Raw genomic sequence first — 17,567 nt, 5'->3', positions numbered from 1 at the left:
CAGCCCAACTCACCTCCTCACAGCCCCCAAGCTGAAGAGCTTAAGGCTATCAACAACAGGAACCCATTTGGCCCAGAAACTTCTGGTGGCAGTCATATGGCCTATTACAAAAGATTAGGGACTCAATGCTCAAGAACTGGCTAGAAATGGGCTGAAGCCCCCTGTACTTCACAGGCAGTGAACACACACCAACAGCAGAGTCCATGAGCTTGGTTTATGAAATTCCTTTGCAGACAACTCCTATCCCTCAGCACTGAGCATGGCCCAAGGCAGTCACAAGGCCACTGAGGGTCAGCCCACTGTCTGCTGTGCCTTCCCGAGGAGCTGGGACACCCTGGTGGGATGGGGAGCCCTGCCCCAGTCAGTGATACAGTATCAGAGGCCTTCTTGAGTAGGAGATGTTGTCTTTCAGGAGGGGCGACCCCACAGCCATGCGTACTTTGTTCCAGCGGTGGCCTTTATTATAGATGGGCTTGACTGAACGGGGAGACCAGCGGGTCAGGTACCTGTGGAGGGAGGGGAGGGAGGTGGCTATGAGGACTGGGGCCCATGCTGGAGCTGGGATGGGGGTGAGGGGGGTTTCCACATCTCCTTGAGCCAAAGCCTTTCAGCAGTTTCCCTCCTTGAGGAGCAGGGGCTTTTCCTGGGAGTAACGGCTGAGTGTGCCGTAAACAGATGGGCCGGGCCCTCATTGCCGCAAGCGTGTGTGGCCAGGGTCAGGCAGCCCAGGGCCACGCGCTCCCTTGATCTTTATGAGTTGTCAGTGTTTGTGTGTATACTTGCTGGGGGAGGAGGTGGAGAAAGAGGCTGCCCAGAAAGCAGATTATTCCTCTCTGGCCTCAGTCATGGGGAGAAGAGAGCTGATATAAGGCCTGGAGAGATCCTTCCCTCCTTCCCCACTTGGCTCACTCTGCCAAGGAGCTCCCCGGGGTGGCCCTAACTGGGGCAGGACCCCTGCCCCTCACCCAACCCATAAGGGGAGCCAAGGGTGAGGGCCCGTGGTACAGACCCCGCTTGGGAAGGTTCCTTGTAAGTAGGAGGGGGGTGGGGAAAGATGGCTGCCGCCCACAGTCCTTTGGCCTCCTTTGGGGATGGCCGGGGCCCTGACAGTTCCCGGAAAAGTGGCTCATGCCGGCTGGGACTGGGGTTTACTCCGTCCAGAATGAAACTCGGATCCTGTCCAGAGAGGCCCACCCTTCATCCTGAAAGCTCAGCCATGGCAAAGCCAGGCTCCTCCCCTGCCTCTATTCTAGGCTGGGGCTCAACCCAGCTGCCGCTAGAGACCCTCACATGAGAAACTTTTTCACTTAAAAAATTCATCACCTTGGTTGAGAATTTTTAGATAAAACTTTGAGAAAAACAAAACAAAAGACTGATTTATACATTTCAACTGAGCTCCCCTCCCCTGGACTTTGATTCTCTGCTCCTAGCTCCGTGCAAAGGCAACAGCTCTGAGAGGAGGTAAAAAAAAGCTGTGGGAAGCACTGGCCCACACACCACATATATTGTCAGGGTCAAGGCCCCCCACAGTGCCTCTGTGCAGTGGGTGGGACCCACGGTGGGCGGTGCTGGGGCAACAGAAGAGTACAGCTGAAGGAAGGGGAACACCTGCAGGTCCCGGAGTTGACCATCTCCCTGATTTCAGAGGGGGTGGGTGAAGAGATGGAGTGTGGGAGCAGGCTCCCTAAAAGGAATGCTCACTCGGACCAAGGACCTCAGAAGATCCTGAAGCTGACCAGGTTTTCCAGAACTGCTGCCCTCAAGCCATTCCCTCCTGCCCTGGAGAGACCAGAGGGAAGGGAAGCAAGCTTCAGCTAGCCCTGGACCTGATGCTTTGCCACATGGAACAGAGAGCTGGCAGGCAGTGGGGGAGGTGCCTGGGTGACCTCCAGTTAGCTCTCTGGGGAACACACTTCACCTCTAGGAAGAACCAAGGCTCCTTTCTACCTCTCCTGAAGGCTCAGGGAAAGGAGGATGTGTGGCTCCCCAGCAGTGCCTGGGCCAGTGCATGGCAGCTCAAGGACCTCTGGATGGAATCATAAAGTCCCTTGTTGCAAGGGAATCAAACTCCTTCATAGCCAGGACTCCCCCTCCCCCCTAGAGCGGCCTTTTGCAACCCAAGAACCCCCACACATCATCAATCCTGTGTCACGTTAAAGGACACCGGATATATGGGAGGGAGCCTGGCCTTGCTTCAAAGGCCCGAGGGCAGGATAGATTGTGTCCTTAGGCCTGCTGCTGTCTCTTTACAAGTCAGACAGGAGGGTGGGCTCAACTTCCAAATGGTCCAGAGCAAAAGCGGGAAAGACAAGAAGAGGTTAATATACCCTGCTCCCTCGGGGCTGCTGGCAGATGGCCCAGCTAGCAATGTGGGAGGTACAGGTGGAGATGGGCACGAGGCCAGGGTGCTGGCGAGGTGTCAGTGAAGACCCAGCTCTGGCCCTGTACCCCCAGTCCAGCAATCCGGAGCTGGTTTTGCCTGGCCTCCCACCCTCCGAGCCTGCATTTTGTCTGGGACAGGCTTGGAGACTTGCTGTGGATGCGGTGTCCTGCTTTGCTTCAACCATCTCTGGTCCCCTACAGAGAGCAGTTACAGTAGCAGACTGAAGAGGGGAGGGGCTGCTGATGGGGGCAAAGAAGAAAGACCAAAATCAACTTTATAGATCTGGATCTAATCTCAACCAGGGGATTACAGATCTTGGAAGCTGTGAGTGTTGTAATGTAGGAGATGGGGGTGGGAAGGGAGCTCAGGACAGGATGGCTGTTTGAGAGACAGGAATCTGCTCCTACACCAGAGGGGGCCGCTCTGCTTCAGCTGAAAGGCAGGCTGATTGATTCCAGGGTCTAGGGGCAGTCCTTTCCTCTACAAAAGCTCGGGACCTCCCAGGCCGCCACGTGCAGCTATGCAGGTTAACTGTGCGACTCTAGGGAGTGCCAGGGAGGTTGAAGCTGTGCAGTGTACGAAGTGCACAGCTATATACGGTGGCCCTACCCCAGAGAGCCCTCCCATTTCTAAGGTCTCGCTTTGCCCTTTAATAACCCCAGTGCTGGGATACTGAAAAGTTTGTTAAAGTGCTCCGACATTCCCATAGCAACCCAGTATGATGTCATAAACAGGGGATTAGCACATTCTAATGCCCAAGCAGCAGATCTTCTTACCCTCGTTGCCCCTATGCTAAGTGCCGGGCTGGGAAGGGAAGAGGAGAGATGCTGAGGCCAGCAGGGGAGGCTCACAGAAGCATGCACAGGATCAACTGGAGCAGTGGTGGGGCTAATGGGGCTCGGTGCTCAGGCTGGGAGGGATGGAACACAAAGCCAAGGGAGCACTCTAGCTTTCCTGAGCTGTGGGCTGAGCTCCGGTAAATGGCTTCCCCGGCAGAATATGTGAGAGTGGAGGGGCTGCAGAATGCTCCAGGTGTTGACACCCAGGTTCACTTACCGATTGAGTTGGGGTTTGCTCTTTGGAACAAATCCTTCAGGAAGCTGAGGCCTGTGATTTGGGAAGAGTCCTGAGGGGAGACAAGAGCACATATGGGATGGTCTTGCAGCTCCCCCTGCAGCTCCTGGGGTGGGAGGCTGGCACTGGGGGGCGAGTCTAGTGGAGACTCCAGATGTCCGCACCTCTTCCTGGAGCTGGACAGGGGACGGCTGGCAAGGGGTGGCATGGGGGCATCGCACTGATAGCTCTCTGGCCTCTTTGCCCTGAGAGGACCCGCTACCTGCTCGGTGCGCCATCTTCACACACTCCTCAATCTTGCGGTGCTCTTCCTGGCATAGGCCTGTGATCCTTCGAGGCAGCATGCCTCCACGAGGCCGGATGAACTGACGGAGCAGCAGAACATCCTAGTGGAAATGGAAAACTGCAGACAGTCAGCTGGTGGGCATTTGATACAGGGCACCAGGGCCTCGTGGTCTACAGAGGAGGCTATCCTACCCCAGCACCCAAGGGGTAGAGGTCTCCCTCAGAAGCCAACTGGAGACCACACCCTCCACATAGAGCTTTGCACATTGCTCTACCTTTATGCTAACAAAACTTAAATCCCAAGTTGGTAAGATTTCCAACCCCATTACCAACCCCAAGGGCTTCCAGCATCTCCAGGAGAATTTGAGAGATCAGAGAACAGAAACTCTTCAAGAAGCATTAATCTTTCGAGCACCAGCAGCATCTTTCGAGGTAATGATCTGTTGTTCTCCTTGGGCGAGGTGAGGGCATGTCATAGATTTCCACACAAGGGGGAAAACCAGTACTGTTTTTACCCCAAAAGCCTACATATGCTATGGGCCAATACACACAGACAAGCCCCTCCACCTTCTGCTGTTCCCCTACAAACGCCAAGCAGCATATGAGCTGAGGAGTTGAGGATTGGGGCTGTGAAGTTAAGAGCCACATCTTCTAAGCCCCCTATGACCAGATGTGAATGGATCCTCGGGCTTCCTTTAGACCATCAGACTGCTCTGGACGAGTCAAGGGCACAAGGATAAACAGCCAAAATCAAGACAAGAGACCATTTCCCCTCCAACTTTCCTAGGGTGGCTGAGGGGGTTAAATAAGCCACTGCTTCCCCCAGGAGATGGGGGGGGGCCCGCCCACCTGAAGGCCTTGCATGCCAGTCTTCATGGTTCTATTCCACAAACGGATTTGCTGCCCTGGCAGGCACCTCACTGTATAACCGCAGATCTGTTTTATTTTATTTTATTATTATTATTATTTTTTCGCAGATCTGTTTTAATCACTGGACAGCTCCTGAAGGACCCAGGCCCCTAATTCCCACCCCTGTAATCTTTAGAATCTGGTGAAAAGAACTTGGATTGGATTATCCAGGACTAATAAACCGGGCCCACAGCCCCAGCCCCCCACTGTAGGCTGCCAAGCAAGCATACAGCTTTGTGTAGCCCAAGCTAACGGTGTCCTGAGTGGAAAGGAGTAAAAGGAAAACAACTTTAGCCTTTACCTCGGAGGGGATTGGATTTCGTCTGCTGGATAAACAAAGCCAAGTCCATTTCCTGGAAACGGCTGGTAGAAAGAGTGCCCCATGGTGGTTAGGCAGGTGTGGGCTGTACTTCCTCATCTTTAGCTGGGATTCTAAGTACAGCCATGAACCCGCTAACTTCTATGTCACAAGAAACTGTGAAAACTGCCTGGTGGCCTGCAGGCTTCCCATTACTCCAGGCCACCATGAGCAGAAGGGCCCAGAGCAGAGTGAAAGGAGCACCTCCCTCCCTGCCTGTGGCCTGGAGCCAAGGCTCCCAGCCCAGGAGATTAGTTGGGTCATTCTGTTCAGATCCCATGGGCATGTGGCCCCTCCTGCTCTCACCACCTGACCGGGATCTCTGCCCTTAGTCATCCCATTCCGCAGAGCGGTACAGGAACAACTTGCAGGTCAAATTGGCCCAGAACCTGAATCACCTGAAACCTAAAAATAGGGTGCTTAATGTCACCAATAGAACTCTGAAGGACAAGTATGGATTTCTCTAGGGCTGTGTCCTCCCCCAATCCCTATTTCTAGAGAGGATGGAGAGTCAGGAGAGCAGGCTCTGCCTGGGTTTTGTATCCTTGGGGTTTATGTCCTGGCACTAATAGTAACTGGTGAGCTGAGGCGAGTTCATCAACTTTTGCATGCCTCCAAGTTCCTCATCTGGAAAACAAGGATGAAAAAGGTACCTACACTTCATAGGGATATGGCGAAAACCAAGTGAATGAAAACCTGTAAATGCTCACAACAGTGCTTGACGCGGAGCCTGTACTCAATGGGGGTTATCCACTCTTATTCACCATTGTCATCTTTCTGTGGAGGAAACAGATCTAGAGGAGCTGGAGCAAACAGGAGTCTTTGTAGCTCCAATATGGAAGTATGGAAGGGGACAGTAATGTGTCCCCAGATAGACAGTGAGGACTCTTCAAATATACCCTCCTTATTAAAAAAGGAAAGCCAAAGCCAGATCTTGATTCCATCCCCTTGGGAACAGACCCTATAAGATGGGGTTACAGGGCCCTGGTGGTCTGAACTGCAAGTGACCAGACCATTATCTAAATTAGTGATTCTCAACCCTGGCTATGCTTTAGAATCCCCTGGGGACTTTAAAAACTAATGATGGGGTGCCTGAGTGGCTCAGTGGTCAGGTGTCTGCCTTTGGCTCAAGTTGTGATCCTGGGGTCCTGGGATCGAGTCCTGCATCAGGTTCCCTGCAGAAAGCCTGCTTCTCCCTCTACCTATGTTTCTGCTTCTCTCATGAATAAATAAAATCTTTAAAACAAACAAATAAAAAAACTAATGATGGCCTGGCTCCCCCCCACACCATATGCAGTCAATGTCTGCAGGTGAGGTCCAAGTATTATTTTAAAGCTCCTTCGGTAGCCAGAGTTGAGAGTCACTGGACAAAACACTTCTAGCTTTGGTGGGTCCATGAGATGTAGCAGTGGCTGGGGTGTGGGGATGCTGCTTAAGTGTACCAGAGACCACAGCTTCCACGACACGCAGAGCCAATGCCTGTGCACAGCTCACCTCATAGCTATACTTGTGCTTCAGGTTCCACCGGCAGATGGGGCACTGGCCAGATGGGTTAGGGGAATTTGGACTTTCCTTGGGAGTTCCTGTTAAACGTCCTTCGATCTAGGAGGAAGAAAAAGACAGCCAGTGAGGGAGAGGGCAGGTGGAGCTTCAAATCCTTGAGCAACCCCCCAAATGGTGAGATGCCAGGGAAAGTTCATTTCTGGGGGCCTTGTGGGAGTAGCTAATAGGTCTCCCCACCTGAACTGTGGCAGTGGTTCTGCAGCTACTGTATACCGGACCTCGCGGTGGCCAGAGACTTGATGTGGTAGCATGCAAGAGCAGGGCAATTAGAGTTCATGTTGGTGGCAAGAAGGGAAGGGTTTGCTGTATTAGCTGACTGCTACCTTCCCTTCCTCAAACAAAACAGCAGAACATTATGCTTCCTGCTCTGGGAAAAAGTAATAAATGCACATGGTAAAAAGTTTCAAACGGTGCAGGGATACACAGTTAAAAGGAAGTCTCCCTCCCACTGCACATATCCTTCTCAGAGGAAACTGCCCTTTCCAGCTTCATTTGACAGAGGTTGAGTCTATGCCAAGGGTTTTCAAACAGGCAGGGTTTCGGCCCCCAGGGAACACTGGACAATGTTGGAGACATTTTTGACTGATATAGTGGGGGGATGCAGTGCTCTGGGCATGTAGCAGGAAAGCTCCTAACCATGCTGCAAGGTCCAGGACAGCCCCCACAGCAAAGCCCTAGCCAGCCCCAAATGCCAACAGCGCCAAGGCTGAGAAAGCCGGCTCTATGCTATGCCTTTACAAGCAGGTATTATGTGCACTCCTGCTTCTTTTCTCTCGCTCTTTAAAACACACATGGGAAGATACATTCCCCTGCCCTCCTCCTTGCTTTTATCATTTTGGATGCCACCTTTCAAATACTGTGGAGGCCACGTGTGCAATGACCTCCACCACTGCTGCTGTATCCTGTGACACAGCCTTGGAATTACGAAGTGCAATAAGCCAAAGATCTAGGAGGCGGCTCTGGTTACAAGAGGGGGAGTTTGGAAAGCCTTGCTGATTGAGGGCATGGATTATGAGAGTGGGGTTGGGACAGGTCTGGGAGGCTTTGGGAAGGGAAGCAATACTGTTTCCTGGGGGAGAAAGCAGCAAAAGGGAAAGGGAGTTGGATGTGAGGCATGGCTGTGCAGGACACTGCTACTTAACTTTCTGCCAAAGCCACCACAGCCATGCCAGATAAGGAGAAATGCACCAGGGAAAATGTGGAGATACACAGTGGATCTTGGGAGGGGGTTATGGTGGGCCTGGTGGGGAGTGTGGGGGCAGGGCTAACATTTATCGACTCCCCACTCTATGCCAGGCTCTGTGATGATAATGGTTCACATGTATCAACTCATTTAATTCCCAAGACCTCGTGAAGGAGGCATCATTTTATGGATGAAGAAAGTGAAACCCCAGAAAGTGAGCAATGGCTAGTTAGCCACGGTAGTGCGTCTCCATGGAGGAACGGATGGGCTTCCCTCCCCCAATGGGTCTCAAAGGACCATAATGTCTCCAAGTTCGTTTTTTTTTTTTCCAAGTTCGTTTTGTAAATAGGAAATTGACACCCCACCTGAAAAACACTCCATACTCAAAAGCCAAATATATTTTTCTCCACAAGCATGGAGTTTCTAGGGTGAATGCTTATTTTGGCTTTGAATAAAGGAACCAAAAGAGGTGCCTAAAGGGGATGGGGCCCCTCTAAAACCAACTGTTTTGAGGCTAAACAGTGAAAAGGCTAAGGAGTATTTTGGGGAAGACCCAAAGAGGAACCCTAAGGGCTTGTCCTGGGGATAAGATCGCTTTGGGGAGGACCAAGCTTGGCTGGCTGCCAGAAGGATTAAATCCCTGGTTGACATGGAAGTTACAGAGGCTTCTGGGAACTCAGTGGAGTGGCTGAGATTTCTTGGAAGCATGGAAGGCCATGTGAAAACAACATTGTCTTTTAGGGATTATAGGATAATCTAGGCCCCATGACTCCCTGAGGAAGGGAGGGGAGATGAGCCCTGACAAGGGAAAGGGGTGGGGGGAGTAGATGGATGAAGAATCATTCTTTCTTTTTAACCAACAGACAAGCCAGGGCGCCAGCTAGTGAGCCCAGGGCCCAGAGAGTATCACCTTTTAATGGCATCACTTAAGCAATAGCTTGGTCATTTTAGGCAGGAAAGAAAGGAGCTGAGATCCAGGCTCTTGGCCACGGGTCAACTTACTTGGGCTCTCTAGTCTCACCACTGCCTTGGTTTCCCTTTTGGAAAACTGATTTATCTCCACCAAAGGACGTATCAGTAAAGACCTCTAAGACTTTGTCACACAAAAGGCCACTTTAAACCAAAAATGGATGCCTCAGTCCAGGCACAGTGACTGTTTCTGATTCAACTACATGACAGCACACAGCTTGAAAAACATCGGACTATGGGATTTATGACAGAGGGAGCTGATCCTGACTCCAGGAGACCAGTTTCCGCCTCCCTCCGTCCCAGGCAGCTCCAAGCGTTAGAGAGGTGGTAAGTGGCCAATTCGATGATACTTACTATAGTCGTCTTCCCTTCTTGGATCTCCACCACTACAGAGATAAAGGGGAAAAATCAGGTCAGCCATTTAATAAGGAACAGAGAGTTTCAAATAACAGCTCAAATTCTACACATGCAGAAAATCGGAGCCTTTGGTCTGCACTCTCCCACGGTCCCCATCTGGAAAAGAAAGCATGAAGGGTTCACCTCCAAGTGCCAAGGCTCTATGCCCTTGAGGCCGGGCAAACCTAGATGCCCAAGTAATACCATCTCTCTGGGATTAAGGATCTCCCTGCTGTTTTTGTCTTTCTAAGCTGAGATTCATCTTGGTTCTAAACCAAGGAAATTGGCAAGACCCTGCTCTACCGTGGCAATAATGACCTTAGAGTTGGGGTGGGTGGGGGTGGAAGCATTTGAAAGACCTTCAAAGCACCTATTGCGTGTGTCCTTTCACAACGAGAATCAGACAAACATGGCTTCTGACCCTGAAGAATGTGCAGTCTCAGATACAGGACCAAACTAACACTGTTCCAGTGGCCCCTCTGCAGATAAGCAGTAAGACAACCTCACTCCCAGAACTTGGCCCGGGAAGCCATGCTAAAGCTCAAGGAGGCAGCTGTTTGAGTTAAATCTTCTGCCCTTCTCTACATGGCTCCTACAGGATTGCACTGTGCTATGTACATGGGACCGGGTGGTGGCAGAGGTGGGGCGAGGGGCTTGCAGATGCTGGCCCGGGATGAGTTTTCAGGAGAGCACTGCCACTGTAAATGGAGGGGGGGCTCCCTCAATTCTCCACCTGTTTAAGTCTGAGGCAGTCAGAGGAGAACTTGAGGGCAGGACAGGAAGTAACACACATCCGTCAAGCCATACATATTTCCTAGCTTACTTTTTAAAAAAAATATATTTTATTTATTTATTCATGATAGACATAGAGAGAGAGAGAGAGAGGCAGAGGCACAGGCAGAGGGAGAAGCAGGCTCCACACCGGGAGCCCGATGCGGGATTCGATCTCGGGACTCCAGGATCACGCCCCGGGCCAAAGGCAGGCGCTAAACCGCCGAGCCACCCAGGTATCCCCTTTCCTAGCTTACTTAACCAGGATGAAGAATGACAATTTCCATAACATTCAAAGGAAGAACCAAGCCAATGGCACATGTCTGGCAGATAGAGTCAAACAAAGGTCTTGGAGATTCCCCCTTGTTCTCCAGTTTGTTTGTTTTTTAATATTTTATTTATTCATGAGAGACACACACAAGGAGAAAGAGAGGTGCAGAGACACAGGCAGAGAGAGAGAAGCAGGCTCCATGCAGGAAGCCCAATGTGGGACTCGATCCCGGGTCTCCTGGACCACGCCATGGGCCAAAGGTGGTGCTAAACCGCTGAGCCACCAGGGCTGCCCCTCCAGTTTCTTTAGAAAGAAAGAAGCCACAGCCATTAGCATAGGAACTGGCACTTAGTAGATGCTCAATAAACATAGCTAGTATCACCAGAGCAAAACACTTGTCATGGTCCTCTTCGGACTGTTAACAGAAACTAGGGCCCCATAGCTAGACTGTAAACTGTCTAAATACTAAAACCGTATGTAAACAGCAGCTGGCTCCCACGATTAGTTTTACTCAGCTTTGGCTGAGGCAAGTCGTGCAGCTCAGGAAGAGCCTAAGGTTCTTGGGGCACCTGGATGACTCTTGGTTTCGGTTCCGGTCACGATCTCTCCCTACATCGGGGCTCCACACTGGGTGGGGAGTCTGCCGGAGATTCTTTCTCTCTCTCTCTACCACCCCTCCCCTCCACGCACTCTCCCTTTCTCTAAAAATAAAAAAATAAATCTTTAAAAAAAAAAAAAAAGAACTTGAGGTTCTTAATGTTAAGAATCTAGTAAAAGTTATGGACCTTTTCCTGGAAACATGCTCATAAGCACACATACAACCAGACGTGTGTACCTGAATGGTAATGCTAGTTTTCTCTCCGTGGTAGTGATATGTGATTTTACTTTGTTCTTTATGCTTGTCTGTATTTTCTTAAGTCCTTAAAAATAAACATGTACTGCTTTTGCAATAAAAAATAAACAGTAGAAAGAGAGAAGGAGAATGTCTAAGAAAAAAGTGAGGCAATTCTAACCCAACTGGAGGCCCTAGGCAGGCAGCATCTGTGATCACTGAGCTCTGTGACCAACACCTAATTGGACACAGACTGCCTGGAATTGTCCCCCATTTGTTTTCTGGGCAAGGCCATTCATAAAGACTCATTACTCCAAAACAACCAACCTGAGAGCCTCTCAGTGTTCCAACTCCAGATACACAAAGGAGTACCAGGGCCAGAAAGGCCCTGAGGCTTTCTCCAGAACACTGTAGTTACGAATCAATTCAAAGACAAACTAGTTTTCTCCCTATAAAAGAAAATGCGTCACCTCACACACGGATCTACTTGTTCAGAACAGAGACCAGCCTAAACGGGATGTGGGTTAGACTCAGCCTGGCTGAGTCTGGAGGCCAGCATAGCTACAGGGGGGACAGTCACTGTCATGTGTCAACCTACAGACACGGGAGAGCAGAAGCAGGGCACAGCCCCAGCTCAGCAAGGCTTCCAGGTACCCCAGAAACTTTGCAAAAAACCAACTTGGGAGAGGGATTGAAGGCAACCAGATCTAAGTAGCAACAGGTGAGTAGAGATTTTTAAGAATCCTGGGAGGAAACAAAAGGAGAGAGACATTGCTGGTACCACTTGAGCCAGCAAGACAACGATGTCCTGAAACACAAAGCAGATAAACATGTGGTTCCCCTCTCCGTGGAGGCACTTGGGTCCTAACCATGAGGTAAACAAAGCTAACAAAACACACATCACTCCAGGCAAAGAACCAAACCCTGAAGTCATCCCATTGGCCCCTGGAAAAGAGATCAAAGCCTGTGGCCAGCTCGGCTGTTCCCTAGCTCCCCACACAGCAACTCTGAGCCAGTAAATCATCATACTATATGCCAGTGGGTAAAACAATAGGCAGATGGTTATCTACTACAGACAATTTGTCAAACTAGAAGGAATGACCTGAGAACTTGTGTTAAGATTGAGAGTGATCAGGGCGTTGTCTCAGCGCAGGGGCAGGAGTCCTGGCTGGAGCCTCAAGAAGCCCCCAGAAGATTTTAAGCCTCTGAAAACAGGAGATAGGAATCAAAATAGTATTGCTTTTCAGTGTGCATACAAAAACATGGCAAAACCAAACAAAATCTGAGATCCATTTTTGTCCCTGGCCTCCTCTCCATTCAAGATGGGGATGGCCATGAAAAGCTGGACTAAGAGATTTAGGCATCAACAGACTTGTTTAGAAAAAGATGGAATCAGGAGCACCTGGGTGGCTCAACTGGTTAAGCATCTGCCTTCAGCTCAGGTTGTGATCCCTGGGTCCTGGGATGGAGCCCTGCATCTGGCTCCCTACTTGGCGGGGAGTCTGCTTCTCCCTCTCCCTCTGCTCTCTCTCTCTCTCTCAAATAAATGAAGGAAGAAGAAGAAGAAAGAAGAAAGAAGAAAGAAGAAAGAAGAAAGAAGAAAGAAGAAAGAAGAAGGAATCACCCTTGTGTTCTGAGACATGGCAATATGAAGTAAACTAAGAAAGACATGAAGCAGTTTTCTAAACTGGAGTTAGGGGCTAAATCTTCTAAGAAAGGCACTTCTCATACACATCAAATAATCCATCCTACATAAGACAACACATTTACTGAGCACCCATGGAGGGTATAGCCTGGCTCCATCTATTGTAGAGAGGTACAACAGAATAGTCTTCCTAGAAGAGAAAAGGGAAAGAAACCAAGTATGGGAGCCTCACTATGATAAAAGGCCAGGCCTCGTAAAGAGGTCCTTTGAGTACTTCAATAAATACTTAGGATGGAGTCCAAGATAACTGAATCATAACGGTCTAGAGCAAACAGTGCTGGGGTGAGACTGTAGTGAACGCAGAAAGACCTCGATGGCCACATAAACACAGACACAGTGAACTGCAGCAGAATCAAGACCCAACTGTTTAGTAAAAGAGGAAGGGAGGGCACATGAATGATGTCGAGGGCGCTGCCGTAGAAAGTACCCGGAGGCTAAGTCCTTCTTGAGCTGGAAACCAAGTCCCAAGCAGAGTAGGACAGAATGGAGTCACTGATAGCTAAAAGGTGGCACTCACAAGTCTGAGGGTAGGATCAGGGAGCAGTGTGTGTTTGGGATGTGTGACTGCGCTTCTGGCCATTGAAGACTTTTCTCAAACTCCTTTTCCACTCCCTTCTGTTTGTTTTTAATTCTTTTTTTTTTTTTTCATGTTTTTAATTCTATTACTAAAGTTTTCTCATTCTCTAATCACCTCACCATTCTTTTCCCTTGGGCCTCTGAGGGACTGTCCCTCTGCACTAGGCTTCACTGTCCTTTTTCCACTAGCAGGTGACTCCGGACTATGTCCCTGTACGCCTTTAAATCCCCCAAATCATACACTCCTCTCTCAAAGCTTTTAGCTCTCGGGCTGCCCATTCTGCCACACGCATCCTTGTCTGAAATCCTAGGTCCTCCAGGAAGCTCCTGAGCTAACTGGAGAAGATGAAAAAAATTCCCTTCAGCCTTTAATCACTTCAACGCATTCTGCACAAGCTTCTGATAGATCATTATCATTAATTCAGAGAGTCATATGTGTTTATTTTTGTTTTAAATACATTTCCTTCCCAAGAGTAATGAGGCAGGAATGAGCTCTAATACAGTCTTTCCTATAAAAAAAAGCACTAAACGATCTTCATCAAGTTAACTGATGAGAGCTTTCAGGAGGGAGAACCACAGGGCAGCCCTTCCATGGAGTACCATGGCAGTATTAGTGGTGGATAATGAAGAATGCTGGCTCTACTTCCAAGGCCACCACTTACTAGCTAGGTGATCCTGAGCAACTACTGAACTCCTCTGGGCCAGATTTCCTCTTGTGGAAAAATGTCAGTAATACCCACCTTTAAAAATTGTTGAGAAGATTGAATAATATATGTGGAAAACCTAGCACAGTGTTTGCACCAGGCATAGAGTAAACCACCATTTTTGTCTCTTCCTTCATTTTTGTTCCTTCCACTATCGTTCTTGCCTTTGTCCTTCTTATAAAACTTTAGACCAGGCTTTCTCAACAGCAGCACAACTGATATTTCAGGCCAGGTGGTCCTTTTGGGGGCCGGGAGGTGGTATCCTATGCACTGTTAAGTTGTTTAGCAGCATCCCTGGCCTCTACCCACCAGATGCCAGGAGTACCGGTCGTGACAATCAAAAATGCTTCCAGACATTGCCAATGTTCCTAGGGGACAAAACTGCCCTCAACAGAGAACCTGAGAGTCTCTACAGGTAAGAGCATGGAATGCTGGTGCTAATAAACTATGACTAAGTTTTTTTTTTTTTAAAGACTATTTATTTATTAATGAGAAACACACAAAGAGAGAGGCAGAGACACAGGCAGAGGGAGAAGCAGGCTCCATCAGGGAGCCTGACGTGGGACTCGATCCCAGGTCTCCAGGATCACACCCTGGACTGAAGGCGGCGCTAAACGCTGAGCCACCCCGGCTGCCCCAACTCTGACTAAAATTAAGTAGTACTATTTGATATTCCAAAAGGTTGGATGGTTGAATATTTTCAGCAAAACACCCAGCTTCCTGTCCATAGCTTTAAACTATGTGTGTATGGTATTATTTAATGTGTCAAATACACTAAATGGGACCACTCAAAATGAACCATATATGGAATATTTCATACCTGACACATAACAGGTAGTATATCAAGACAAAGTTTTTTTCACTTAAAGGCTTTGAAGACAGGTGTTTCTCAAGCAGAATAAAGAATACAGTAGTGGCTTCATGTAAGATCACATCGATTCAATTATTTAGCTTTTAAGTAACAGAAGAGTTACAAACCCAGGTATATATGGAAAGAAGTTCAAAGACCCATCTGATTATACAGTCCATCATTTCACAAAACCCTTCAACTGAAAAAAATTCGAATCTCAAAAACCCTTTTGTAAACAAACAAAAAACTATTCCTGTTGCCCATCCACTGGTAACATAGCAAAGAACTGTTTTTCAACTCTGAATTTCACAATGGATATGTAAATTACAGTTATTAGAGCTTGATACTTAGTAGAAACCCTCAAAAATGTTATGGGTATATGCCTATTTTGCAGCATGGGTATAGATGAAACATTTTACCATGTCCTTTCTGCCACCAGCATGATCTCTGGGAACCTTCCTCATTAATGGATTAGTTTATCTAATATTAACCAGGCAGGGGATCCCTGGATGGCTCAGCGGTTTGGTGCCTGCCTTTGGCCCAGGGTGTGGTCCTGGAGACGGGGGATGGAGTCCCGCATCGGGCTCCCTGCGTGGAGCCTGCTTCTCCCTCTGCCTGTGTCTCTGCCTCTCTCTCTCTCTCTGTCTCCCATGAATAAATAAATAAATAAATAATATTAAAAAAAAAAAAACCAGGCAATATCTGGATTTTATTGTTCTTTCTAGGATAAGTTCCATCTTCCTTTCATAGCTAAATTCTTCTAACATACCTATTTCCCTTTCTTCATGAAAGATCTCTTTGGTTTTCCCAAATTAGGACCCTGCCCTCACTTCCCCCTGAAGCTGCAAGATGGAGGCTGAGCCCAGCTGGCTGGGGCCTGGCCTTCCAGGAGCCCTGTGGACACTGCTGTTTGAAAGCTAAAACAGCTCTCTTTCTGAGACAAATCCAACAGACTTCTCATTAGGTTCTTCTCTTTAGACTTTTCTGCTCCCTCTGACAACAATGATCACCTTTTTCCTCTCCTCTCTCGATACCACTCAGCTTTAAAGGTTACTCTGGCCAATACCTTGCCAGAATCTTAAAAACGAACACACACTTCTTTTGCACATCACTCATTCTTTCTGGCTTCCAGCAGTGCACAAAGGAAGGCTATATCCTGATAGGCTTTTTCATTCTTTGCCAGATTCTATCCTTTTATAAGCCTGTTCAAGATACATTCCCCTCGTTATAACTTCCAACTGGGTTTGTTTCTGGTAAGCAAATCTCCCTATTTAATCATGTAAATACCTAACTTGCACTTATTGGAGTGTATACATACCATCTCATTAGGACCTAACTTCTTAGAAAAGGGGCTGTATTTTCCCTTTTTCCAGAATCCCTTGACAGTTTGAAGTACAGTACTTGGTCTGGAATAAGCTTCCCAGTTCAAGGCTAGAATCAGGCCGCCTTTCCAGGCTTATGATTAATGGAAAGGAGAACCACCATCCAGCATCCGTCTGTTTCAGTCGTTCGATGTCTTCTCCACATTAGCTTCCATCTCTCTGGGAGACTGGCTGCCCGGGCAGAAAAGAGCCGCCATCAGGGCACAGCATTTTCAGATGAAAAACTGGAAAGGGAGGCTCTGGGGAGGACAGCCAAATGTCCTTCCTTTATGGCCCAGGGATTTTTTTTTTTTTCCCCTAACGAAGGATGCGGCAGCTAGGAGAATACGGAAAGCAAAACTAACACGCAGACCTCTACCAAAGACTTTTCCGAATCCTGGGACACGTTTCGTCCTGCCCCTGTTAACTAAGGAGGACTTTCTTTCCGTCCTTCCCCGCCCCCACCAGTGAGAACACTCACGAGGGGTGCAAAGTCTGGTTAATAGCCTCAGGGTCTGGAAAGTGCTTTCGAGCACCTCCACAGCGCCAGCATCTCTCGTGTTTCAGAACCGCGCGAAGGAAAGGGAGGGAGGAGCGCACAGGGGTTGGGAAAAGGAACCTCCACGGCTTTCTTTTCTCAACCCTGGGAGGTAGTCGGGACCTAGGACTCACCTTCTCTGAACCCCCGAGCTGGAGGCCGAGCCCAACTGGTCGCCCTCGGGCCAGCCAGGAGCCGCCGGAACAGCCGTCCGCAGGTGTCCACCAGCACATTGACGGCCGCCATCTTAAAAACCAACGGTGACCTCTTGTGCACTTCCGCTTCCGGAACGGCGCGCGCAGCCGCAGTGGTGAGCAGGAAGTGTGCGACTGTGGGCTTCTTGGGGGAACCCTCTTGCGCTTCCATTTCCCTAGGTTTTCAGGCTAAGCTTAGAGGTTTTGGTGTCAAGCGCGTGCTTGGTTCCGAGGATCTAGGGCAGGTGTTCTAGCTCCCGTCTGCCGGTCCTTGAAGTGTCAGGTCGCTTTCGTTCCCACACAGGCTTCCTTTGTAAAATCACTTACACTACTCCTGTTTACTTAAAAGCTTTTTCTTGAGCCCAGATGTGGGTTTTCTGCTTCCTGTGGCTAAGGCTAGGCCTGGACAGTAGAGGTTGAATTGACTAGGGCTCGGGTTATGGAATGTCAAGTATCACGCAGACCTGGGATAAAACTAATTCCTACCTTCACCAATCTCCGCCCCCCCTTCACCCCCCAAACATACACTTGCCTTTCTTTTTTCAAGATTTTATTTATTTATTCATGAGAGACAGAGAGAGAGAGGCAGAGAGGTAGGCAGAGGGAGGAGCAGGCTCCCTGCAGGGAGCTGAATGCAGGACTCCA

The 17,567-nt window shown here is 49.1% G+C and overlaps 1 protein-coding gene across 6 annotated transcripts; it reads right to left on the bottom strand.

Annotated features, from left to right (window-relative positions):
- Positions 1-200: 200 nt before the first annotated feature.
- On the bottom strand, positions 201-17,021 carry MRPS18A (mitochondrial ribosomal protein S18A). Of its 6 annotated transcripts, none has more exons than XM_072832926.1 (6): positions 16,863-17,020; positions 9,079-9,110; positions 6,504-6,611; positions 3,622-3,843; positions 3,440-3,509; positions 201-506 (listed from the first exon to the last, which is right to left on the bottom strand). In XM_072832926.1, exons 1-6 carry the CDS (start codon positions 16,972-16,974, stop codon positions 499-501), a joined length of 552 nt encoding a protein of 183 aa, XP_072689027.1. In that variant the 5' UTR covers positions 16,975-17,020; the 3' UTR covers positions 201-498. The 6 variants fall into 6 exon arrangements, with proteins under 6 accessions (XP_072689027.1, XP_072689024.1, XP_072689023.1 ...); XM_072832923.1 differs by having other exon boundaries at positions 3,720-3,843; positions 16,863-17,019; XM_072832922.1 differs by having other exon boundaries at positions 437-2,622; positions 3,720-3,843; positions 16,863-17,021.
- Positions 17,022-17,567: the final 546 nt, after the last annotated feature.

Source organism: Canis lupus, chromosome 7 (genome assembly GCF_048164855.1).
Source record: "Canis lupus baileyi chromosome 7, mCanLup2.hap1, whole genome shotgun sequence".
Classification (NCBI taxonomy): domain Eukaryota; kingdom Metazoa; phylum Chordata; class Mammalia; order Carnivora; family Canidae; genus Canis; species Canis lupus.
The sequence above is the reverse complement of the archived record's forward strand: the minus strand, read 5'-3'. Positions and strand labels throughout refer to the sequence as shown.

What these genes read in the sequence shown, in the direction of transcription:
- MRPS18A (XM_072832922.1), bottom strand. Translation starts at nt 16,974, where the DNA reads ATGGCGGCCGTCAATGTGCTGGTGGACACCTGCGGACGGCTGTTCCGG. An exon ending in AAGAAGGGAAGACGACTATA is followed by an intron (nt 6,612 to 9,078) that starts GTAAGTATCATC and finishes TCTTCCTCCTAG; the next exon opens with ATCGAAGGACGTTTAACAGG. An exon ending in AGCAAACCCCAACTCAATCG is followed by an intron (nt 2,623 to 3,439) that starts GTAAGTGAACCT and finishes TGCCCCCATCAG; the next exon opens with CAGCCCCTCCCCTCTTCAGT.